The 26,734-nt window shown below is 38.1% G+C and overlaps 1 protein-coding gene across 2 annotated transcripts in view; it reads left to right on the top strand.

Annotated features, from left to right (window-relative positions):
* The window catches only part of TLL1 (tolloid like 1), a 174,767-nt gene that overhangs the window by 75,161 nt on the left and 72,872 nt on the right, over positions 1–26,734 (top strand). For both annotated transcript variants that reach the window (XM_080675292.1, XM_080675293.1), the window contains 7 exons: positions 2,139–2,249; positions 7,545–7,625; positions 9,113–9,265; positions 9,796–9,913; positions 15,413–15,591; positions 19,446–19,551; positions 24,401–24,525. In XM_080675292.1, coding sequence (XP_080531418.1) covers positions 2,139–2,249; positions 7,545–7,625; positions 9,113–9,265; positions 9,796–9,913; positions 15,413–15,591; positions 19,446–19,551; positions 24,401–24,525 — 873 coding nt within the window. The remainder of the gene's footprint in view (positions 1–2,138; positions 2,250–7,544; positions 7,626–9,112; positions 9,266–9,795; positions 9,914–15,412; positions 15,592–19,445; positions 19,552–24,400; positions 24,526–26,734) is intronic.

The raw sequence follows: 26,734 nt of genomic DNA, 5'->3' as shown, positions 1-26,734 counted from the left end.
ATTTTTTAAAAACTATGTAATAGATTGAAAATTCCAACATGTCTATTTTTTTCTAATGATAATATCAAATTTTAAAGGTAGATAAGACTTACAGGCTATTAAGTTTACACGTAAATGAATTGGCTTAGTCACTCACTACTACTTGTTTGCAAAGAAATATTTGTTTTTCTCCTGAAGCAATTCTTGGCATATTCAGAACCACCTAACTATTCTGAAGCTATTAGTTGAGGAAAAAAAATGACAAATAAAAAATGAACTTAGGTGCTCCAGAAAAGTTTTGTCTCCTCTTAAGAATTATCTGGCCTTGTGCCTTTTCTTTTCCCCAGAAGTAATGTTTTTGCTTCTGTGAAGTATTGTATCCTTGGATTGCTGATCTGTGTTTGATATAATCCATCAAGACATGAATCCTATTGCACGTGAAAAGTCATTACAAGAAAATAAAAATCTAAAACACATTTAAGTTTTATTTTACCATAGTACTTTTATTATATAAATGTAGTACTGACAAACTGTGTTTTGTTTGGTTGAATGCCTCAGCTTTCAAGTCAACCAGCTGATTCAGAAGAAAGTAAAAGTTTATTCTTGCAGGAAAAAAAATACTACTAATGAAGATGATGATAATGGTAATTATTTGTACTAATGGGAGCTTGTTAAAAATGTAGGGTTTGAGGCCTCTCTCCAGACCAGCTAAATCAGAGCTTGCATTTTAACCAGATCCACTGTGATTCCTATGCAAATTAATGCTAGAGAAGTATTAGTGTCTCTAGCTGCCCCCCAGCACTAAGGAAGCAAGCCAGGCTAAGAGTTACTGCCAGTCAGTGCCACAACAATTTGTATAATAAATACATGTGATGGAAGATTTAAATAATTACTAAACTTGGATTTACATCAAGGTAGTGTGAAATCTTGGGGAAAAAAAAGACAATGCAAAATTTATTTTTATGAAAACTAACAAGCCTTTTATATAGTAACAAAATATTTTATTTAGGCAGGCCATCTATTTCCTGGGATGTCTGGCTTTAGGGGAAGTGGAGCATCAGAGGTTTCTGTTGCATGTGAGTGAAACTGATTAGAATCTGGATTCAATTTTAGGTATCAAGAGCAACCGCTCAGCCAGTGCTATAAACTGTTTTATCGACTTTTCATGACTTTGTTTCTATGATGGTGAAAGGAAGCATCTCTTTACTTCCACAGGCTGCCATTCCATTGACATGAGGGCAGAAGAGAGGGATTAATGAGAGAATTCTGATTCTAATAAAAATGTTTCTGTATGTTGCACTGACAAACTACATTGAACTAATTTTTATTTTCTTCCTTTCTGGATTTACACATAAACCTAATCCCTTATCGCATATCAGTATTTTTACGAGGGAACTAAACTGGATAAATAATTTTATATGTTAAACCTTTGATCAAAGCCTAAAGCATTGTATAACTTTCAGGATTAAAGTTTAAATTTCACAAAATAACTAATTTTATTAAGTAGCTTTTTATAGCTAAAATTCATAAATATTACAGTTTGAATCCAGTAAAGGACAGTGATTTGAAAAGCATGGATTTTGTCACTTCCTAAGTTTTTCATGTGTTGCCTTACTTTTGGTTTTGCAGAAGAAAAATCTAAAGCAAAATTTTAAAAAGGAAATTTGTAAACTTGTATCAAAAAACAAGTATCCTAGAACTTTCAAGGCATTTGTCAATATTGTACTATCTCATGATTAATTTATTATTTCTCTTAAGTTTGTGGTTTCCAAAAGTTATTATATGTTGATTTCTGATAGTACTTAGTAATTGGTTAATTTTGGACTCAAATAAATAAGGAAGCTTATGATGGACTTTTTTTTTTATATATTTTATTGATTTTTCACAGAGAGGAAGGGAGAGGGATAGAGAGCTAGAAACATCGGTGAGAGAGAAACATCGATCAGCTGCCTCCTGCACACCCCCCACTGGGGATGTGCCTGCAACCAAGGTATATGCCCCCGACCAGAATCGAACCTGGGACCCCTCAGTCCGCAGGCTGACGCTCTATCCACTGAGCCAAACCGGTCTCGGCTATGATGGACTTTTAATGAGCCTTGTTTGCATTGATTTTGCTTTTAAATATTTTACATTTTAATTGAACTTTTTTTTTTTTTTAGCTGTGTTTTGGGGTGATATTGCCTTAGATGATGAAGACTTAAATATCTTTCAAATTGATAGAACAATTGACCTTACACAGAACCCCTTTGGAAAACTTGGACATACCACAGGTACGGTTGTATTGGTTTCAATTTGCATTAATATTTAGAAGAAAATGTACTCTTTAAATGCTATAATGTCTCTCTGATCAACTTTGATTTCCTAGACACAAATGAGCCTATTTAGAAATTAAAGATTTGCTCATAGTTTTTATTTCATTAGTTAATTTATTTAACCAACAGGTTGTGGTGTTTACTATGTACCAGACCTGGTTTAAGTGCTTTGGAGATATTAACTCTTTGAATCCTCCTAAGAACCCCAAGAGGGTAGATACTAAAGTAATTGTGATTTACAAATGTGGAGATTGAGGTTTAGAAGGTTATATAGTTTGCTTATTGTCATACAGCCAGGAAGTGTCTGAGTCAGGACCAAAATTCAATTCTGAGGAAGGCCAAATTTCACTCTTGAGCATTATATTCAGTTGCCTCCCATTTCCAGTTGCAAATATTGAGTTGCAAAATGTAAAGTATTCATAGAGTAATTATACACAGACTTAGAAAAATTCATCGATCTTTTAATATAATTTTTATGAAAACCCAGAAGACAATTTTAATTATAGTTGTTTGACATGCTTGAATTGTGCCTATATGAGACTTGTAATATTTAAAAGGTTGTTTGGGTTCTCATTTTAAAATACTTTTATTAAAATTTGAAAATTATTCATATTATCTTGATATGATTTTTATTCTGTATTATATTTTGGAGAACATTTGCAACTTTAAAAATTCTTTATTGTAGCTATAAGTAAAAAATTCACTCAATGTAGTGCTTTTTGATCTCATTGAATCTTCCCTCCAACCCAATACTGTTTTTATTTTCTTCTGTTCTATGGAAAATAAATACATAGTTGATTTGTGCTATCCAGCCGACAAAAACTTGGCTTAAAACTTTTTACTGTGAATTAATATATCTGTCCAATCTGTTTTTTTGTACCTTTTGATTATGCCAAATTTCAAACTTATGGAAAAGTTGATAGGATACTGTAAGAGGCACCACCACAATGGTATTCCCACTTAAAGATTCAATAATTCTTACATTTATCATATTTGCTCTGTGTGTATGTGCATGTATACATGCATAATCATGCATAAAACATTTAGTAATTAATTGCAAACTGAATAGCATTTTTATAGTAAGTAGGTTAGCATTTACTTCTTAAAAATAAAGATATTATCCTATACTAGAAGCTCGGTGCACGAAATTCATGCAGGGGGAGAGGGGGTTGTCCCTCAGCCCAGCCTGCACCCTCTCCAATCTGGGACACCTTGAAGGATGTCGATCCTGCATCTGGTATTGGGCCTAAACAGGTGGTTGGACATCCCTCTCACAATCCAGGACTGCTGGCTCCAAACTGCTCACCTGCTTCTGCCTGATTACCCCTAACTGCTTCTGCCTGCCAGCCTGATCACCCCCTAACCACTACCCTGCCAGCCTGATCGACGCCTAACTGCTCCCCTGCCGGCCTGATTGCCCCTAACTGCCCTCCCCTGCTGGCCTGGTCACCCCTAACTGCCCTCCCCTGCCAGTCTGGTCGCCCCTAACTGCCCTCCCTGCAGGCCTGGTCGCCCCCAACTGCCCTCCCCTGCTGGCCTGGTCACCCCTAACTGCCCTCCCGTGCAAGCCTGCCCCCCTGCAACTGTCCACCCCTGCAGGCCTGATCCCCCCCAACTGCTCTCCCCTGCACGCCTGGGTCCCCCACCCAACTGCCCTCCCCTGCAGGCCTGGGTCCCCCCCCCAACTGCCCTCCCCTGCTGGCCTGGTCACCCCTAACTGCCCTCCCCTGCCAGTCTGGTCGCCCCTAACTGCCCTTCCTGCAGGCCTGGTCGCCCCCAACTGCCCTCCCCTGCTGGCCTGGTCACCCCTAACTGCCCTCCCCTGCCAGTCTGGTTGCCCCTAACTGCCCTCCCTGCAGGCCTGGTCGCCCCCAACTGCCCTCCCCTGCTGGCCTGGTCACCCCTAACTGCCCTCCCCTGCCAGTCTGGTCGCCCCTAACTGCCCTCCCTGCAGGCCTGGTCGCCCCCAACTGCCCTCCCCTGCTGGCCTGGTCACCCCTAACTGCCCTCCCGTGCAAGCCTGCCCCCCTGCAACTGTCCACCCCTGCAGGCCTGATCCCCCCCAACTGCTCTCCCCTGCACGCCTGGGTCCCCCCCCAACTGCCCTCCCTGCAGGCCTGGTCGCCCCCAACTGCCCTCCCCTGCTGGCCTGGTCACCCCTAACTGCCCTCCCGTGCAAGCCTGTCCCCCTGCAACTGTCCACCCCTGCAGGCCTGATCCCCCCCAACTGCTCTCCCCTCCAGGCCTGGTCCCCCACAACTGCCCTCCCCTGCAGGCCTGGTCCCCCACAACTGCCCTCCCCTGCTGGCCTGGTCCCCCCCAACTGCCCTCCCCTGCAGGCCTGGGTCCCCCCCCCCAGCTGCCCTCTCCTGCAGGCCTGGTCCTCCCCAACTGCCCTCCCCTGAGGGCCTGGGTCCCCACCCCAACTGCCCTCACCTGCAGGCCTGGTCCCCCCCAACTGCCCTCCCCTGCAGGCCTGGTTCCCCCCCAACTGCTCTCCCCTGCTGGCCTGGTTCCCCCCCACCAACTGCCCTCCACTGCAGGTGTGGTCCACCTCCAACTGCCCCCCCCCGGAGGCCTGGTCCCCAACAACTGCCCTCCCCTGCTGGCCGGTCCCCCTCAACTGACCTCCCCTGCAGGCCTGGGTCCCCCCCCAAATGCCCTCCCCTGCTGGCCTGGTCTCCCCCAACTGCCCTCCTCTGCTGGCCCAGTTACTCCTAACTGCCCTTCGTGCTGGCATGGTCCCCCACAACTGCCCTCCCCTGCAGGCCTGGGTCCCCCCCAATGCCTTCTCCTGCTGTCCTGGTTCCCCCCAGCTGCCCTCCCCTGCAGGCCTGGTCCCCCATAACTGCCCACAACTGCCCTCTCCTGCAGGCCATCTTGTGGTGGCCATCTTATGTCCACATGGGGGCAGCCATCTTGTGTCTTGGAGTGACAGTCAATTTGCATGTTACTCTTTTATTAGATAGGAAAATCAAAATACCTCTATCACATATAAGAAATTTATATTATAATACAACTTACAGATTTATTTAAAATGGTAATATATAGTACTTTAAGAATTGTATGCTCTAACCTTTGTTTTATGTAGGGACAGCCTTTTCTGAAACAGACCCCAAACATAGGAGGAACACTACATTGCACTGTGCTCACGTATAGTACATTCCTGTAGGATACGTGTATTGACAACTCTCCAGTTGCTATTTCACACTTAACCCGGCCACAGAGACAAAGGATTCGGACAAGAGAGCAATGAAACAACTCAGCAAATCCTTGATTTATCGTGTTACATTTCATTTCTTACATAAATTTTTGTTAGCTTCAACTTTAGTCAGGTCATTTCTTCAACCCATTGTCCCTCTTCTTATTGGGAGCATTCATTTTCTGCGATTTAAAAAATCGTAATACTATTTAATTTTGTCATTTCATTTATAGTTAAGCTCTGAAACAGTAATAATTGGAAGAAAACTATCATTATTTTAGGTAAATAGCATAAAACAGGTTATACTGTCAATCATAAAAACAACATATTCTAAGTGAATATGTGAAAGGTACGTGTTTGAAAGTAATTTGCATTATTCAGTTAAATTTCAATGTATAAGTATCCTGTTTTATTTTTTTACTTTATCTTTTTCCTTTCTTTTTAGTTTGTGTTGAATTGATTATATTTCTTATTTCCTAATTTCAAAATATGTGGTCTTTCCCATAAATATTTATTTAGTTTGAATATTTTCATTTTGTTTTTGGAATATCTGAGAAATAACCACCTCTTTCATTAATTTTCTTTTTTTTCTATTCTAGTGAACTATCTAGATAGAATTTTATTTCAATGCCTATAAAAATTATTCAAAATTCCTAAATATAAAAACATTATTCACTTCAATAGCCTTGAAACATTTTCTTTTTCAAGTCTATAATTACTCTCATCCTAATTACCTTAATACTAAGACATTTATTTCTCACAATCTGTTTCAGTCCTATAGAATATGAAACATAATTGTTACATAATGGTCACTTTAAACATATAAATGCCATCCTTTAAAAATGTTTCTTGTAACAGTTTAGGAATGAACATGTTTAAGTATTATCTCATCTCTCTAAAATGTTCAATGAAAAAAAATTTTCAAACATTTTTCTCAAAGGGCACAGCAAAAATGTGACCATGTAATGCAGATAATTAAACAGAATCTTAGACTGTGAACAAGCACTCTAACATATTTACCTTTTAAGGACTTAATTGATTTTTGATAAGGTGCTTATATGGTAATAATTTTTATTATTTTGTTATTAGCTTCAATCTAGGTCATTAAATTACAGTGTTAATTCCAAAGGGGAAAAAAGCAAATATTGAGAGGCAAGACTTCAAAGTCCAGATTGCAAATATGGCACAAGTCTTGCCTCTCAATATTTGTTTTTATGAATTTCTGGTCCCCTTTTACTGTTTTAGCCCAAAGAGACTCATGAACCACACACTAGTGGTATGAGTTCATTTGCACTTATTCTGATATAATTCATGATCATATTGGTTGTTTGCTCGATGATAGCTCTTTGTAATTTGTCTATTAAAAATTCAAGAAACTAGGAGGTAAAGTTGAGAGAGCATTTTTTTTTATTAAAACCCTAGAATAAGAGGACTTGATTTTCATAAAATAATCTGTTTTCTGACTTCTGACAGGAATTTACCCATTCTAGTCTTTAGTGTTAAAATTGCAAGAAAACATATTCCTTTATTTTGACCCTTGCTTCTATCTTTTAAGTTATAAAATTATTTACATCTATTTTTGTAAATTTGATCATAACTTTGGAACAAAATTTACACTCTCCATTTTCTTTACTGTTTTTATTTCCATTTGCTGATTTGGCGTCTGAAATGTTCAGTTTGCATTGGGGAAATAGCTAGAATGCAGTCAACAGGGCAGAACAGTTTGCTGTCATCCTGTGTGATGTCATTGCCACAGTGAAGAAAAATGTTTCAAATTACTAATAGATGACTCAATTTCCATGATGTCCAAATAAAGTCATGTCGAGTGCTCTCTGGATCGCCCCTCACTGCCTTAGTTTTAGTTACCAAAATTTGCTAATGTATAATTGTTCTCCTCTTCTAAGATTTATAGATTTTCATGACTTTAACTTTCTAAGACCACATTAAAAAAAGGTGTCCCAAGAGAAATTAATGTAGCCTATTACTATTGTTTATTTACAAGAACTTAAAAATACAGTGTTTGATTTAATTATTTTATTTTTATTTTTAAGGTGGATATGGAGACCATGGTATGTCAAAGAAACGAGGGGCCCTCTACCAACTTATAGACAGGATAAGAAGAATTGGCTCTGGTATATCAATGTTTAAAGTTGCAGACGCTTGACTTGATGTACAGTAAATATTATACTCATAGCAGTTCAGTTTGCCATTATGATGCAAAGTATGTGAAGGATATATGCTAAGAAAGAGTACTTTATTTTTATTGTTAGTTGATATTTGATGTAAGTCCTTCAGAACTTAATGGGGGACAATTGCAATGTTTTGTTAACATTTTCAGCCTCTCCTTATTTAAAAATGCATTAGGTATTTATATTATTGTTAATATTTATTTCTAGCAAATGGAATATCACACCAAAGTGTTTTATTAACCATGGAACTATATCAGTTTTAATCAAATGAAAAATATCATGGCTGCTTGAAATAAAATTCACTTAAATTGACAAACATTTATTAGATTTAAAGAGTAGCTGAAATTTTTTTGACCTTTCCAAAAACATATATAGAAAAACTTCCCCCTGGTTTCATAATTAGTTAATATTTATAATATTGAGTTTATGAGCCCCTATTTATAGATTTGAGTAGGTGGTTTTTTAAAGAATGTTCAAATTTCATGTTCTAACTCCTTAAATTGATGGTTTAATTTTTCCAAGCAAAGATGAGTTGCTCCAGGGTATTAAAGAGACATGCTGTACACCTGAAACTAAAACAAAATAATATTGAATGAAAACTATAATTGGAAAATAAAATTAAAAAAAATACATTAGGGACATGGCATAGGGCATATATTCAATATTTATTGTGTCTGAAGTATATACTGCCATAGGATATTTGTGTTGGCAGTGATAGATGAAAAAGAAAAAATAATTCTGCAAATTTAGTAGCAAACATTTATGAAAGGCCACCAAGACACGTTAACGACTACAGATTTGAAAGATGCTCCAGGATAGACTGCATTTTATGTTGGCCTGTTCACTGTGCACCGATTTAGCTGTGTACCTGGGTATGAGTTCAGGGGAAACTGGAATGGAGCTAGCCGTTATCCCAGGAGGCTGAGCCCTTATCTGTCTTAATGTTATTTCCTTCACTTTCTCTATAATGTAATATTCATATTTTTAATCTGTACTATAGAATATCAATGCTAAAAATGACTAAGGATTTAGCAGGAATAAGAAGAGTTTTGAATATCGTAGAACTGTTTGACCAATGTGTTTTATTTTGGTGGTGAATTTCCTAGTGGTCTAGTAAAGTAGAATACTTACATAAAAGAATTTTTCTGTGTCCTGCAAAGTTTGCCTGACTTCTGCCCATTGTAGGCTATTGTATAAAAATTCATTTGAATCTACTCATAGAGCATTAAGAAATATACTTAATGTGACACACTTAAATCTTTTAATACTTTCTTCAAGTGTGTAATATACATGAAGCTTGTCTTTAGTGCATGACTTCAGGCATACTTATACAAATATGTAAATAAGACATTTTAACTTTTGTCCTTTAAGAGGTAAATGACTCCCTGTCCGAGGACTTGTTTCACAGAATCTTTTAAATGTCACTGCAGGCTTGGAGCGAAACAACACAGTTAAGGAAAAAGTACCTCTAAAATTCTCAGGGCAAAATGAGAAAAATCGAGTTCCTAGAGCTGCTACATCAAGAACAGACAGAATATGGCCCGGAGGTGTTATTCCTTATGTTATAGGAGGCAACTTCACTGGTAAGATACTCCCCCACATGTCTATTGTGACAAAGAAATAATAATTATCATACAGATAAAGGGGACATTTTTATAGAATATTAATCTATAAAACATAGTATTAAACCAAACTTGAGAAATGCTCCCTTCACCTCAGTTGTTAGTTTAGAATGTTTTGTAATTGAAACATTTATTTAGTCTTGACTTATTTGTAAGAGTCTCAGGCACTGTCCTGGCTTTTAAACCGAGTTTCAAATGTGTCCATTAAGTCTGGAAGCTGACTTCTCTTCAACTGACAGGAAATATGTATGTCCTGTTCCCAGGGCCCTGTCCACACATATTTGTGGCGATAGTAAGCTTGACCCTTCTGATTATAAAGTGAGTGTCCATCCTTAACAATGGCTCACTTGTGGCGCACCAGGCTGGTGTTCTTTGGTTGATGATAGTGGTGGCGTCTGAACTGCTCAGCCAGACTCCGGGATAGGGGAGTCCGTGTGCTGCAGCCCTCTCCAGGGCAGACACTGTTTGTTAATACCATGCCATTTTTCCAGGCAGCCAGCGAGCCATGTTCAAGCAGGCCATGAGGCACTGGGAAAAGCACACATGCGTGACTTTCATTGAAAGAAGCGATGAGGAGAGTTACATTGTATTCACATACAGGCCTTGTGGGTGAGTAGAACCAAGGATGACTTAAGTCAACTTAGAAGGGAAAGAAATCCACAGGCAGGATTCATTTCCTAATATGTGCTTAGTGTTTTGCCCATAAGAAAGCATAAATTTTACATAAGAAAATATTCTAAGTAAATATATTCTTTGATCACTGACCTTAGTGCATGTATCTCAAGTGCATTCCTCCGCGACCCCAGCTGCTTTTCCTTGTGTTCTAACTATAAAGTGGCATTGCCTATGTCCCACGCACCTGAGTTAGGAACATCAGCAGCAGCATCTAGTGATTCTGCTGTGCTTCCTCTAAAATGCACTGGTATTCCACTGGTATTCATTCTGTCTTTTGGTTTCCACTTCTGTGCCACGTCAGTGCCCTGGTCCATTCATGTCTTGGTCATCTCACACCTGATCTATCCCAACTGCTCTGCTGTGTTGCCTTACCAATTCACTGCCACTAGAATTATCTTCACAAAATACTGGTCACAGCAAGAGACCACGCTTTTATGAGATTCTTTTCTAGACTTGCTTCTTACAGGATGATAACACAAACTCTCTCCAAAACAACTCATCTGTAATTTGTGGAAATGCTGTATGAAATTTTGGTAGCCATTTCTATAGCAGTGTGCTGATGAACATTACTACTCCTCAGCCAATGGAAAGGCATAGAGAATAACAGGGTCCTCAAACTTACTTTAAAAAAGGAACACCCATTTCACCCTTTTAAAAGTGACAAACACGCATCAGTATCTCGGAGCACATTTTGGGAAGTGCTAGTCTGAGAAGAAAATCCACATTCCTTGGTATAACATTTAAGGAATGCCGTGAACTTACCACAACTTCCCTCGGAAGCTTCTTCTGCCACCACATCTCTCACAAATCTCATCATCTAGCCAAGTTACAGTAATAGCCGTTGTTGAAGCAATGCGGTATACTGTGAAAGGCTTCCTATTGGGAAAGTTTTCACTCTTCTACCCTGTATTCATTGGAACTTATATTTACATATTTAAATTCAGCTTGAATTTTTCTTTGCTTGCTTGCTAAGAATACCTGGCAGGGTGTGCTGTCTACACTGCATCACATCGGGAGGCGCAGGCTCCTGGACCTGCCAGGCATGGAACAGACTGTGGAACCTCAGAGGGAAGGCAGGGAAGGTTGGGTGGGTGGAAAGAGATCAACCAATGAATTTGTATGTATATATGCATAACCCATGGGCATGGACAGTAGTGTGGTGAAGGCCTGTGGTTGGGAAGGAGCCTACAAGAGGTCAATGGGGTGGGGGGGGGATGGAGAGGAGGAGACATATATAATACTTTCAACAATAAAGATTTTTTTAAAAATGCATCAATAGATTCAAATGGTGACAGCCACATCCTGCCACCATAAAAGTTCCCATCATTGCAAAATAGTGATTTTCCTAATGGTGTTCTTTTCTTATCCTTCCTACATTGATTAGCTCAAATTCTTCTATAAAGAGGAAGTTTCTCTAATCACTTATATCAATTTGGATACCCTCTAGTGTACTTTATATAGGGAAATGAAAATAAATGCTTAATTTGTTTGGAGGAAATAGTTCTTGCCCTAATGATGTATTATTTTTGTGTGTTTTTGTTTTGTTTTTGTTTTTGCGGGGAGAGTATATTTCACTAGGTATGGTGGGGGAGGGTTGTCATTTGGCTTTGTGCTATCATATTTTCCTAGATCAGTTAAGTTAAAAGTAATGAATTTTATTTCGGCCTTGAGTGACATTAAGAAAAATGATACATTATTTCTTTTCTATATATTTTTGGATAGCACCATAATATTTTAGTTATGACTTATTCAAGTGATGTTTTCTTTTAAGTTACTCTAATTTTAACTTGGTGAGGTTCGGTTACTTTTGAAATGCTTCCTATTTTTTATATCTATTTAATATTTAAAAGGTCTAAATCTGGACTGTCCTTGCTTCTGGTTATTTAATAGAAAAGGATGTAACTCAGCTTACATATTTCTAAACACATAATGTATTCAGATCTTTCTTCTTTCCTACCCTTCAATTTTGTAAAACAAATACATCCAAAGCATCGGTCACTTGTTATTTTATTGCTTAATTTCCGTTTGTAACAAATTCATATTCATACTCATTTTCCTTCATTCATTTGGCTCTTTTCAGGGTTTTTACAGTTCACTTGTTTGACCCTGCTAAATTACTTTCCCCCATTCATCATCATTTCTTCATGTTTTTGCTCGTGATATTTTAGTCGCTTGGAATGCCTTTACTTTCATTTTCCAACAGTGGGTATCTTTCACGCATTTCATTCTCAGCTATTTCTGAGCTGCCCACAGAGGGGCTTGGCTTTATCCATAGCTATCATGGTTACATTTCTGCTGCCCATTCCCCTGTCGGCCATCATCAGTGATGAGGGCAGCTAGCTGATCTCCATGTCCCTCAACACCCAGCACTGCTTTACAACTAGGGACCTAGAAAATACTGACAACTTACATATTAGCTAAAGTACACTGTGTGTAACTCAAAATAAAAGAATGTAGGAATTTAAAGGGGTGTTGAAGGAAAGTACTGTACAGCCTCAGAACTTATAACTGGAAATTTGTACCATTTCACCCCCTTTGCCCATTTCTCCCACCCCCAGCCCCTTCCTCTGGTAGCCACCAATCTGATCTCTGTATCTGTTGAGCTCTACTACGTGCCAGGCTGTATTCTAGGGGCCACAGATACAGCAGTGAACAAAGCTGTTAAATTGTGGGCCCACAGAGAGCGTACTTACATTCTAGGGTGGGGAAGCAGAAAGAAACATGGAAATAAGTGAAATATAAGTGTATTAATAAACCCTAATTTCTTGGACAAAAAGTAAAGCGATGTATGTAGGACAGAAGGGCATTTGTGCAAAGACCTGAAAACCATGAGGAAGTGAGACATATGCATGTCGGGGAGAACAGAGTTCCTGCCAGAGGCAGTAGGTAGTCACAAGGCTGTGAGCAAGAGCATATCTGCAGGCTAAAGGCACAGCAGGGCCACATAGCTGAGTGGAGTGAGTGACAGGACAGTCGTAAGAGATGAGATGATAAGACATTTGTGTGGGAAGATCATGTAGGATCTTAGAGTTTTTGTAAGTACTTTAGACTTTCCTCTAAGTAAAAGAAAGAGCCTGTAGTCAGCTGAGGCAATTTATAATAAATATGTCAAGGGTCATATTACCAGTTTTTTTCTACTTTCATAGGACCATTAAAAGTCAATGTGAAATGTATTTTTGCTTCCCATATCGACCCCATCTTATTTATTGGAGAGGACTATGGGTGAAATTACACTAAAAAAGGTGTTTGACATTAAATAAATTGACCCTTCTTCTTGATTATCTCCCAGATTTTGATTTGCAAAGTACTTTCTTCTGTGGTTATAACCAGCAAAAATGACTCAGTGTGGTTAATTTAGTTACTACCTAATTATCAGATATTTCATTTTTTGTCACTATTGCTATATGGCAGCAAATATTTAAATCTCTCCAAAATCTGTAAATTTTGTGGGTTTTTTACATCTAATATTTTATTATTGGATATGTACTAAATAACTATGTATGGATTACAACATACTATTGAAACAAAACTACCTGGGAGCAGAAACACAACTCCCTGATTGTTTCTCTACCAGCTTTCTCTTTCTATTATTGATTTATTAAGCTTCATTAACTATTATAATAGATTCATAAATAGTAAGTCAAATTAGTTCATCTAACTGGCAAGGTGTAGGTTAAAATATTTAGGCATTTAAATACCCACAGAAACCAAGGGAATTACAAATGTTTGTATTTATGAACAATCAAAATGACTATCAAATGTACTTACTCTGGAAATTGAAATTTGTGAAATTCTTTTATATATTTTTTTCTTTATTGATTAAGTTATTACATTTATGTCCTTATCCCCCCACTTAGAGTTTTTGTAAGTACTTTAGACTTTCCTCTAAGTAAAAGAAAGTGTCCCCCCCACCCCACTCCCATTCATGCCCTCACCCCCCTGGTGTCTGTGTCCATTGGTTATGCTTATATGCATGCATACAAGTCCTTTGGTTGATCTCTCCCCCTTACCCCCTCCCTCCCCTACCTTCCCTCTGAGGTTTGATGGTCAGATCAATGCTTTTCTGTCTCTGGATCTGTTTTTGTTCATCAGTTTATGTTGTTCATTATAATCCACAAATGAGTGAGATCATGTGATATTTATCTTTCTCTGACTGACTTATTTCGCTTAACATAATACTCTCTAGCTCCATCCATGCTGTTGCAAATGGTAGGAGTTCCTTCCTTTTCACAGCAACATAGTAGTGAAATTCTTTTTAATCATTTGCGAAATTAATTTTTGATAATTTTCTCTTCCAGTTTAATAAATTAGAACAAGTGTTTGGTGTCTGATCCATCATGATTGACAATTATTTAATGCTAATTATTTACTGCCCTCTATTGCTGTCTAGAAGGGTGGTCCTATCGATAAGCTATTTTTATATAAAACCTCATGATCGAAGCTTTAAATATTATTTTCTTATGTATATAATTGTAGTTACTATATTATTATACCATTTAAAACTTACTTTAAAGTGGATATTCCTGTGTGCCCACCCTTACACATGTTGTGTACACTCATGCACTCTCATGCACATGCATGTATGCACACATAGACACACACACAAATGAATAAATGGAACTTCTATATTTAAGGTTAGGGAAACATCATTGAATGTGTATAAATACCAATAAGTTGAAGAAAACTTGAAGAAAGATACCTTAGCTGTCTCAGGAGATTCTTTCAGAAGGTGAAATAGAATGTCACACTTAAGTAACTAACTGCTGACCATTTGACACAATCTCATAAATCTCATAATTCTACCAGTTGTCAGTTTTTTCTCCACAAGTTAACCATTAACCTTAGAGAACTCACCTTTGAAACTAATTTTCCTCAATTGACTTCTTTTAAAAATTTTTTCTTAAAAAAGTTACTTTATAAGTAGGAAAAATACTTCTTTATTTATTAACCAACATCTTTCATAAATAAATTTAATTCTGTTTTTCCTAAAGAGGAAAAATAAACTTTGATTTTATATTTAATACTGAAATAATAGATTAATGCCAGATACCAGTATTGACAAATTAATATAATAATGGATAGTGAGGACAAAAAATTATATTAGAAATAAATGTCAGTTGATAAGTCTTGCGTTTAACCATATCTATAGTAGTACATTAATCAACATTTGTATTTTATTTTCTAATTCATGTTCTCCTAAAAACGATTTAAGACATATGTCTAATATATGAGTTAGTACAAGAGCACTTCAAGTGATTGTTTAGAGACTTTTGTTGTATAGAAATTAGCCATAATTATTAATAAAAGGCTATTCTGCCTCTGACCGTGTTGGACTTTATAGTTCATCACAATTCTTAACCAAAGTTGCATCATATTTTAATTCATCCAGCACTGCCCTTTCCACCACCATCTCCTCTTTCTTCTTTATTCCAGATGCTGCTCTTATGTAGGTCGGCGGGGTAATGGACCTCAGGCAATCTCCATTGGCAAGAACTGTGATAAATTTGGAATTGTTGTTCATGAATTGGGCCATGTGATAGGCTTTTGGCATGAACACACGCGACCAGATCGAGATAACCATGTAACCATCATAAGAGAAAACATCCAGCCGGGTAAGAATTGGGGTTCAGGATGACTGAGTTTCTTCTGGTTGTGTTTGTACTGGTTATCATTTAACTTCTTAACAAATGTGAACTGTTTTTTTTGTTTTGTTTTTTATATTATAGAATTAATATTTTTCCTGACTGAAAAATAGCCATGCTGGTGTTCTACCTTTAGGTTTTTTTTTTTTTTTTTTTTTTTTTTTCAGAATAAATGATCTTATGTATTTTTTAGAGTTGCTTTCCCCCCCCACCCCTTAAGATTTAGCTCTTTTATTTCTAAACTTCTGTGTTTTCCAAGATTGGGTGTAGGCTATTGAACCCATAAGTATTATTAAAGATTTTAAAGCATTTTATATACTTACTATATTTATGTTATATGGATTTAGAAAGAGTCTGGAGTCTACCGTCAAACATGGCTGCTACTATAGGAATCTATATTATATCAGGGACAATTTCTGGAGAAATTCCAGGGAAATGAGTCATCCCAGGATAGTCTAAATAGTTTCCTTGAGATTTTTCTTAAACCTGGCTGCCCGAAAGACAAATATTTAAGAATGTTTTCAGCAGTTGAAATATAAAATATAATTTAAATTTAATTTTCTCTGACAGTTGATGTGTGTACAGCTTTTTGTTTGTTTTAACTCTCATAACTTCATTAACATCAGTACATTTCAATTATCAAAAGAAAAATCTTAATGCTTGGGATTGTCTTATGAGATAGTATGTATTTCAAGTGTAAAAAATGTATCGTTTTAAACTTATTCATGGCCAGTTTCAATTACAACCATTGAATTCTTTAGAATTTCCAGTAATTGCCAGCATTGATCTATTTATCCCTCACATATATGGTGACAGTTATTTCTTGAGGCACTATTAGATGTTGGAAATGCTGAGATGAAAAACACAAAGCTGAGTATATAGTATACAAAAGATTGCAAGTGAGTGAGAAAGGTAACAATTGTCATGTTGAGATAACTAAGGCCTCAGTTAAGTAGCACAGGTCACGAGAAATAAAGGGGAATAATCTTTCAAAATATTTTAAGAGGAGCATCACCATGTGAGGAGATCTCTTCAAGGTTTTATTTTTAGGCAACAGAATGAATGGTGGCACCATCAAATGAAATAAGAAATATGGACAAGGCAACACTTTGAGAGGGAGAAAAACAAATGATGATTTTATTGAGCATATCCTGGAATTTGAGAAGTCTTTGGGTGATCCAAGTTGAGATTCTTAGTAGACAAAGGGAAGATGAGTCGAAACTTTCAGATATATATCTATGATAGAAATTTGATAGGGGATCTGACTGTGTATGGAAATGCTGAAGGGAAAAGAAAATGATTGAGGCTAGAATATGGGGAACATTAATATTTAAAGCAACATTTTGTGTACATATAAAACCTATCTGATCCTGTTAACCAATGCCACCCCAATAAATGAAAATAAATAAATAAGTAAAGAAACAAATACATAAATAAATTAATGAAGTAACATTTTGTAGAAAATTTCCCACAAGACTAAGAAGGTTTGGTCTAAGAGGCAGAAAATTAATGAATGTCATGCCTCAGAGAAGAGATCATTTGAAGATCGATGAAATAATTTATAGTGTTGACTATCAAAGACAAAGAAAATGTATACTCCCAAAATAGAAGACTAATGCCTAAGCCAGCTATCAAGGTTCATATTATACTTTATATCTTTAGGTGAGAAATAAAAAGGAAATAATATTTCTGAAAATTATTTCAATTACCAATTAAATGAAAAGTTATCTGTTAACCTTAGTTATTAAATTTCTTCTATTATGCAGACAAAACTTATAAAGGAATTAACTTTCAGGAATGATGTTTACTCTTAAAATAGGACTCTGTTTCAACATAAATATGTACCCCAAACAAGCAAGAAATGTAAAAATGGTATAGTATCCTATCTAATAAAAGAGTAATATGCAAATTGACCATCACTCCAAGACACAAGATGGCTGACCCCATGTGGTCAAAGATTGCTGCCCCCATGTGGACATAAGATGGCCACCACAAGATGGCCGGCAGGGGAGGGCAGTTGTGGGCAGTTAAGGGTGTCTAGGCCAGCAGAGGAGGGCAGTTGAGGGGGACCCAGGCCTGCAGGGAAGGGCAGTTGTGGGCGATCAGGCCAGAAGGGAGGGCAGTTAGGGGTGACCAGGCCAGCAGAGGAGGGCAGTTGTGGGGGACCAGGCCCACAGGGGAGGGCAGTTGGGGGGAAACAGGCCAGCAGGGGATGGCAGTTGGGGGGCACCAAGCCAGCAGGGGAGGGCAGTTGTGGGGGACCAGGCCAGCAGGGGAGGGCAGTTGTGGGGGACCAGGCCAGCAGGGAAGGGCAGTTGTGGGGGACCAGGCTTGCAGGGGAGGACTCTTAGGGGGGGACCAGGACAGCAGGGGAGGGCAGTTAGGGGCAATCGGGCCAGCCGGGGAGCAGTTAGGCATCGATCAGGCTGGCAGGGGAGTGGTTAGGGGGTAATCAGGCAGAGGCAGGTTAGTGGTTTGGAGCCAGCAGTTCTGGATTCTGAGAGGGATGTCCAACCAGTGGGATCGGGCCTAAACGAGCGGTTGGACATCCCTCAAGGGGTCCCAGATTGGAAAGGGTGCAGGCTGGGCTGAGGAACAACCCCCCCCCCCCGTGCACGAATTTCGTGCACTGGGTCTCTAGTCCCATTTAATAAAAGGCTAATATGCAAAGCAACTGAACAGCAGAACAACCGGTCACCATGACATACACTGACCACCAGGGGGTAGACGCTCAATGCAGGAGCTGCCTCCTGGTGGTCAGTGCACTCCTACAGGGGGAGCACTGCTCAGCCAGAAGTCCTGAGCCAGACTCACGGCTGGCTAGCGCAGCAGCGGTGGCAGGAGCCTCTCCTGCCTCCACAGCAGCGCTAAGGATGTCCGGCTGCCAGCTTAGGCCTGCTCCCCATGCCAGTCGGACATCCCCCGAGGGCTCCTGTACTGTGAGAAGGTGCAGGCCGGGCTGAGGGACCCGCCCCCCGCCCCTCCCCGCTGAGTGCATGAATTTCATGCACCAGGCTTCTAGTAAATGTATAATACTTAACACAGTGTTAAGCAAATATGACTTCGTACTTTTGTTGACTCTATATTCAGGCCAATAGAAAACATAATTTACTAAGTGAGATTTACAGAGTATTTGGAACTATTAGTAGTGCAATTCTAGTATGTAAGAATTCATATTGGAGATTAATCTTCAAAAAATGTATGACTTACTTTGGCTCAAGAACTTTAGTGTTATTCAAGGGCAATGTCTAATAAGTGCAGACTTTAGCTTAGCATTTATATGCAAAATTAGTGACTATGATAAGAGGCAAATTGATATAAGGATTTTTTTTTGTCTTGGCAACTTTAGTCATAAGAGAAAGTTGGGAAAGTCATTAAGTAAAATGTAACTTTTTATAATCATTTCTACATTACTGGAAAAAAAAAACATGTAAAATTTTAAAGAAACAAATATGAGAACGCAAGAGTATACATAGAAAACAGACCCAATGTATCCTTTTGATAATCCACTCTTGTGCCAAAATTAACATATTAATGAAATTCAGTATTACACTTTCAATGTGACATTTAACATATTAATGATATTCAGTATTACACTTTCAATGTGATATTTAACATGTTAATGATACTCAGTATTACACTTTCAATGTGATATTAAGTAACACAGCGGCACTGGATGGATACTTTTGCACAATGTGGTGTTAGCATGTAATTACAGTATGCATGAAGATTAGCCATTTAGTAAAGAGAAGGTTCAGGCACAGGAATAGCTCTTCTCTGCCTGTTAGAAGGCTTCTGAAATGTTATTTGTGACTGCTTCTTAGGTCAAGAGTACAACTTTCTGAAGATGGAACCTGGAGAAGTGAACTCCCTGGGAGAAAGATATGATTTTGACAGTATCATGCACTATGCCAGGAACACCTTCTCAAGGTTGGAGTCTCAGGTTATACCTTTTGACTTTTAATTCCTTTCCTCTGTGTGGCTTCTCACAAAGCTATGTCTAACATTAGAACTAGAAGCATTTTCAAATACTCCTGCCATGAAATACAAAATATTTGATTGATATTTTAAAGCCAACTCAAGGCATTTTAATTTTTTTAAACATATTTTTACATTTGCTATCAGCAAACAGATGATTTTACTACTTCCTTTGTGATTTGGATGTCTTTTTCTTCTTTTTCTTGCCTAATTGCTCTGGCTAGGACTTCCAATACTGTGTTGAATAGAGGTGATGTGAGCTATTAGGCTTGCCTTATTCCTGATCTTAAATAAAAAGCTTTCAGTTTTCAACCATTAAATAATATGATCCTGTAGGCTTTCATATATGGTCTTTTTGATGTTGAGGTACTTTCCTTCTGTCCCTAGTTTGCTGAGTGTGTATTTATTTTTATCATGAAAGTGTATTGAATTTTGTAAAATGCTTTTTCTGCATCAATTAGATGAACATGTGGTTTTTGTTGTTCGTTCTATTAATGTAAATAATTGAAGTTTTATAGTTTCTTCTATTCTCCACCCACAGAGTCTATAAAAGTTTTAGTTGTTTTCATGAATATAGCCCATCAGCAGATTAAGGTACTTATTTGTGGGAAGAATGAGGCTAAATATAAGGAGCTTTTATATGCATGCATAGTTTGTAATGTAGATTTTTGCTTAACAGGGACTGCCCATTTTCTTTTCCACTAGTAAAAGAATTGTAAAATTTTATGAAGTTTATTTAAAAGCATAGCTAATTTACTCTTCTATTGTAGGTAAAACAAATGAAGGTTAGTAATTGAAGCCCTCAACGATCTGTCTCTAGTCTATTGATAGTGCCTTACTGAAGGTGTTTAGGAAGAGTCTGCATTGCTTAATGGCCTATGTCAGGAAGATAGTTATTAACTCCCTGACCACAAAGAAAAAATAAAAGAATGGTGACTGACACCCACCCAATGAAAGGGAGGTTACCTCAGTAGACAGAATGAGTCAAAGTTCATCCTTCTATTGTCTGAGTTTGAATACATACAATTTAAGATGCCCTTATACTTTTAAAGTAGAATCTCTTTTGAAAACTGGAAAAAAAAACACAACTTCTCAGACTACAAATCTGTTTTCAGAAATTGAAAATAGTGAGTATTTTATTAGTTCTGAATTCTGCAGAAATTGTAACATTTCATTAATTTGGACTTACCTAGTTAATAATCTTTTGATTCGTGCAACATAGTTGAATAATGGCTTTTCTCAATGCTGTCTTGTGCCTCAACTTCCCCTTCAATAGCAATGGCCTCCCTGGAGTTGCATCCTATTAAGTATGTTTAAGCTCTCATTTTTGATGGTCAGTTACCAACAACTATTAGTTTCCCCTCCCTACCTTCATCTCAAATAATTTACATATGGAGCTCCGTAGGTATTTAGCTTTGGTTTTAAGAGTTCCATTCTCTATTTGAGTTATCTAGGTTTTATCTGAAGATCATTATCTAAACCTAGAAGCTAGGGTGCTTAGTCATAAATTATTCACACTTCCTGTCACTTTCTGTTTTATTATCTTTCTATATTTTTCTCTGTTGTACCTGTCACTATCTCAGTTATCATTCTTTTGTTTAATGTCTTTCTCCCCCCATGAGAATGTGAGCATTATAAGAGGAATTTTTGTGTCTTTTACTTACTGCTGTAAATCCAGACCTATAACAGTTCTCAGTAAAATATTTCCTAAAGGTAGGAAGAAGTAGAGCTGAAATTTTTTTTTCGAATTCATTGGGGTGACATCCTATCTAATAAAGAGGGAATATGCTAATTGACTGCCATGCCCTCAAAGATGGTGGTGCCCATAGCCACAAGATGGTGGCACCCAATCCCCTCAGCCCCGCCTGCCTCCAGTGTCCTCCAGTTCCCTGAGCCCCCAGCGCCCAGGGCTGGCCCAAGGTATAGGCAAGCCTCGGATGGCAACTGCCCAGTCTCCCAGGGCCACCCGAGGCTCAGGTAACCAGGGCCGGCCGAGGCTTGCACTGCTGGCAGTGGCAGCAGCAGAGGTGTGATGGGGTGTCGCCTTCCCCTGATTGCCCCTTCTGCCCCTGAGGGCTCCTGGACTGTGAGAGGGGGCAGGCCAACCTGAGGGACCCCCCCTCCAGTGAATTTTCATGCACCGGGCCTCTAGTTATTTCATAAAATTATGTAAGTTTCAGGTGTACAATTCTATAACACGTCATCTGTATATTGTATTGTGTGTTCACCACCCCAAGTCAAGTTTCCTTCTTCCATCACCATTTATCACCTCCATACCCTCATCTACCTCCCACATCCCTTTTCCCTCTGGTAATCACCATACTATTAGGCGTGTCTATGAGGTTTTTTTGTTTTGTTTTGTTTTTGCTTAATCCCTTTTTACCCAGCCTTGGAACCCTATGTATAAGCCTGTTTCTATTTTGTTTGTGAGTTTATTTTGTTCATTATGTTACCAGTGTGACGATGAGACTGGTTTTTGTCTTCCTGAAGGAAATATTTCAATCAAGAGACAAACCACAGCAAGCAAAACAAGTAAAAATGTATTGGCCACGGCAAAAACACACTTAGGACAGTGCAACAAGGAAGGGCATAGAGGAAGCAACAGGAGAGCCCAGGCTGGGCTGCTTTGGCTCACTGGGACGTCAGAGAAAAGGGGGCCTTGGAGACAAGTTCAGAGGATTAGCCTGGGATGAGCGGCCGCTACCCATTGCTCCCCTAGTTCCAAGTCTCATGGGGTCCCTTGAAGAAGGGTGGGGAAGGAATGGTACAGTGTGCTCACCTGGTGGAGAGCACACACTGGGTCTTTTTCATTGAGGGTCTGCTGGGTCCTTTGTGTTGAGGGTATTTATCTCTCTCTTACAGGCAGTGATTTTAGGGGAGGTCTCAGGGAAGGGTCTCAATAAAATATTAATCAGCTTTCCAGGTGTGCTTTTTCAGGGATGTGGTCTCCGCTGATTGGTTGGCACCAGGGCAGGGGGTTATTAGTCAATGCAGCTGGTTCTGAGGAGGTCACTGTGTCACTTGACTGGTTTTGCTGCTTTTCTGGGCCTGGAGCTGATATACAACTGAAACCTAGATTTTATCTGGAGCTGATATACAACTGAGGCCTAGATTTTATCTGGAGCTGATATACAACTGAGGCCTAGATTATATCTGGAGCTGATATACAACTGAGGCCTAGATTTTATCTGGAGCTGATATACAACTGAGGCCTAGATTTTATCTGGAGCTGATATACAACTGAGGCCTAGATTTTATCTTTAGAGAGGAAAAGTCAGGGGATTGAAAAGTAGTTCCAGATAACAAAGATTATTCCTTATTTAAAGATGGTGACAGCACAGCCAGCATGACTCAGTGGTTGAGCATGGACCTATGAACCAAGAGATCACGGTTTGATTCCAGGTCAGGCACATGCCTAGATCGTGGGCTCCATCCCCAGTGTGGGACGTGTAGGAGGCAGACTATCAAGGATTCTCTCTCATCACTGATGTTTCTATCTCTCTCTCCCTTTCCATTCCTCTCTGAAATCAATAAAAATATATTTTTTTAAAAAAGATGGTGAAATTCTTGGAAGGTATGTAAACTGAAATAAATCACTATTGAAATGGCATCGTGGGAAGCTGCCCATTCCACTGAAGTTTTGAAATCTTTCATAATTAATGATATCCAAACTAAAACTAAACTAACATAAAATAAAATACCTTTATATTTTATCTTTTTTTAAAAAAACCTTAAATACACACTCCATTCTTCTCACCACTTAGAATAGTCAGTCTCCAGCCCATTGAACTTCCTTTAGAGCTATAAAGTTGGTTTTTATTGCAAAATTAGGCTGTATTTTTAGTGTACTAGAGTCAGAATTTTTAGGTATGCATATTAAGAAAAATAGTGAGTTTCTATTACAACCTTGGGAACAAACAACTCAGTAGCCATACCTTACCATTATTAAGGCATTACTTAGTTATTTGATTATTAATTTTAACATGAAAATTTTATACTATATGTGTATGTATGTGTGTGTATCACTGAACTATTTTGCTTTATACTCTTCTATCTAAAATTTGACACTCTTTGTTTTTCCTTGTTCTTTAACATGTACTGTAATACTTGGAAAAATACTAAGATTAGAAGAATCTAAGATTTAATTAGAATAATACTAATATTAGTAGTTTAACTAAGAAATGAACCTACACACACACACACACACACACACACACACACGAATATATATGTGTATTTTTATAATTTCAGTAACTTCAAAAATATTTATGGTAGGTTATCTTTAAGAAAACATAGCTACATGAGGGAGACTTGTTTTACAACTTGGTAATCCAAGGGGTTCTTAGATCTGCTTGAGAGACCCAAACAAAAGCCATGTGTATGTAGCGGGGAACTATATAGCATTCTAGATTTTGAAAATCATGTAATATACATTTCTAAGGAAAATGTGAATATCATCACTGACTCGATGTTAGGCATACATACAGGGTGTTCCAAAAAATGTATACACAATTTGAATAATTTATTAATTCCAATGGGTTAAATCTGAAAAGAAAGAAACATCAACTGAACTGTCAGCTATTAAAGTGTGTATACTTTTAGGGGAACACCCTGTATTTAGCACACATTTTATTTCTACTTTAATAAAAGTGTTTTGAAAGTCTGACACACTGTTTAAAGCCCATCACTGATGTTTTTTCCCCATTGATTGACTTGAGTTTGAAAAAAACCCTAATACTTGTACGAAATATACGTGTCTTAACTGGGTGACTTATGTGTGCTTTCTTCTGATTTTTTTTAGGGGGATGTTTCTGGACACCATTCTCCCTTCTCGTGATGATAATGGCATACGTCCCGCAATTGGTCAGCGGACCCGTTTAAGCAAAGGAGATATTGCACAGGCAAGAAAGCTGTATAGATGTCCAGGTATTGCACCGTACAAACACAGATGCGTAATTGTGCCAGAGTGTGCTCTTCCAGATGAATAAGCCACGATTTACTCAACTGTTTACATGTCTCTTTCCATGCTGGCAAGTGACTTATTCGGTTCAAAGTCAGTAATCAGAAAATGAAATAAGAGAGAACTCTGGAACACCCACTGATATAATTAAAAACAAATTGCTAGAAATCAGATTTTAAGCACAAGGATAGTATGTTTTATTTCTTTTAATTTAAGGAGTAAAAGACCAAAAAGCATGTTTGTCTGATAGTTATTAAATAGTTGCATGATATCACAGTCAAATGCTGAGTCTCCTTGCCAATATAAAAGAATGTCCTTTAGTTCGACTTCAGATTTGAGTCCTGAATGATATTTTCTTGCAAGTACCCATCATTAATGGTATATAAATTAAAATTTTATTATTGGAATTGATAACTTTGTTGTAAAAAAATTTGTTCTAACCATGTTGCTAATGAGCTACTGATTGTTTTTCTACTGGATAAAGTTGTGGAAAAGATTAATAGAAGGTTCTGATTGTTTTTCCTACTGAATAAAGTTATCAAAAAGATTAATGGAAGGTCTTAATAAGAAAGTTCCAAGGGAATACTAGTGCTTTATTGGTCCAAGGAAAAAAAAAAAGAGTCAGCTTCCAATTTGGAAATGTTGTATATTCTATGCACCTACTGTACACTCAGAATCCTCTTAAATACCTTATTGCAAAGAAACATACTTAACTTTACTTAACATGGATTTTCCAGATTTTTTGTCCATGTATTTATGTAAAACACACATGCTTGTGTAGTATTTATTTGTTAAAATCTAAATTTTCACAGGGAAGATGAATTTTTAAGCAGATGTCACCACTGTGATAAAAGACATGGGTGATCCTTGGCTAATTTCTGGCAGTATTGGATGAACTATATTTTTTAAATTTCAAAATAGAAAATTATGGAAAAGATTATGTGATTAATAGCAACTAAATAAATGGACAGTTCCCATATAAAACATTTTGATTGTCTCTCTAAATATATATGTCTGTATATTATACTTAAAAGAGCACAGTAGAGATGCATTTACACACTGACTTGTAGAAAAGTCAGTCAGTGGGAATTGAAAGAATCACATGTATTACACTAATTTAATTTTCAATCTATGGCTCTTGAATATTTTAGTTATTAATAGGAAAATAATTAGTAAGCATAATTTTCACTTGAGACTTTAATCATTAAATAGAGAAATGGGCTATTTTCTTACTTGAAATCTATACTAATAAAAGGGTAATATGCTAATTAGATCAGATAAGACCGGATGTCTTCTGGACATCCTTCCGGATGTCCTTCCAGACAAAGCCGCAGTGGCTGCAAGGGCCGAGGAGGGCCAGCAGCCGCGGTGGCCAGCAGTGGCAGCAGCTGTGGGGTGATGGGGGTGGCGCCTTCCCCTAATAGGCCCAGTCACCTCCCTCAGAGGGAGACCAGACTGCGGCTTAGGCCCGCTCCCTACAGTAGGACATCCCCTGAGGGCTTCTGGACTGTGAGAGAGGGCAGGCTGGGCTGAGGGATTCCCGCCCCCCCCGCCCCCAGTGCACAAATTTTCGTGTACCAGGCCTCTAGTATAGTAGTATGTACATTGCTTTGTTTAAAATGGCAAAAACCACAGCATACAGGCATCATCATTAATGAGGAAGATATCTTGTGTTTCTAAAGCAGTATAAAAAGCAAGTCTTTGTATTGCAGCTTATAAATTGCAAGGAGTAAGGGAGAACTAAAAGATACAAGTTTATATTTTTAAAAAGATAGGTTAACTTTTAATTCCCAAGGTCTTTGAGAATGACTTGGGCTTGATTTTTTTTTGTTTTGTTTTCATTTTTTACTTTTTTTTATTTATTTAAGTATAGTTGGTGTTCAATCTTAAGTTGGTTATATTAGTTTCAGGTGTACAATATAGCTATTGGACATTTTTATACCTTACAGTGTGATCATCCCACTAATTCTAGTAATCATCCATCCTTCATGCTCACCAAGCAACACACTCTCTCTCTTTTTCTTACTCTCCCTCTTTCTGTTCTTTCTCTGTCCCTCTCAGCACTGAAACCATCCCTTCCATCTCTCTCTCTCTCTCTCTCTCTCTCTCTCTCTCTCTCTCTCTTTCTCTCATAGGTGGTAGTGCTGAGCCCTATTTATGGTTATGTATTTAAGG

This window comes from Plecotus auritus, assembly GCF_963455305.1.
Source record: "Plecotus auritus genome assembly, chromosome: 6".
NCBI lineage: Eukaryota > Metazoa > Chordata > Mammalia > Chiroptera > Vespertilionidae > Plecotus > Plecotus auritus.
This window is presented reverse-complemented; position numbering and strand designations above follow the sequence as displayed.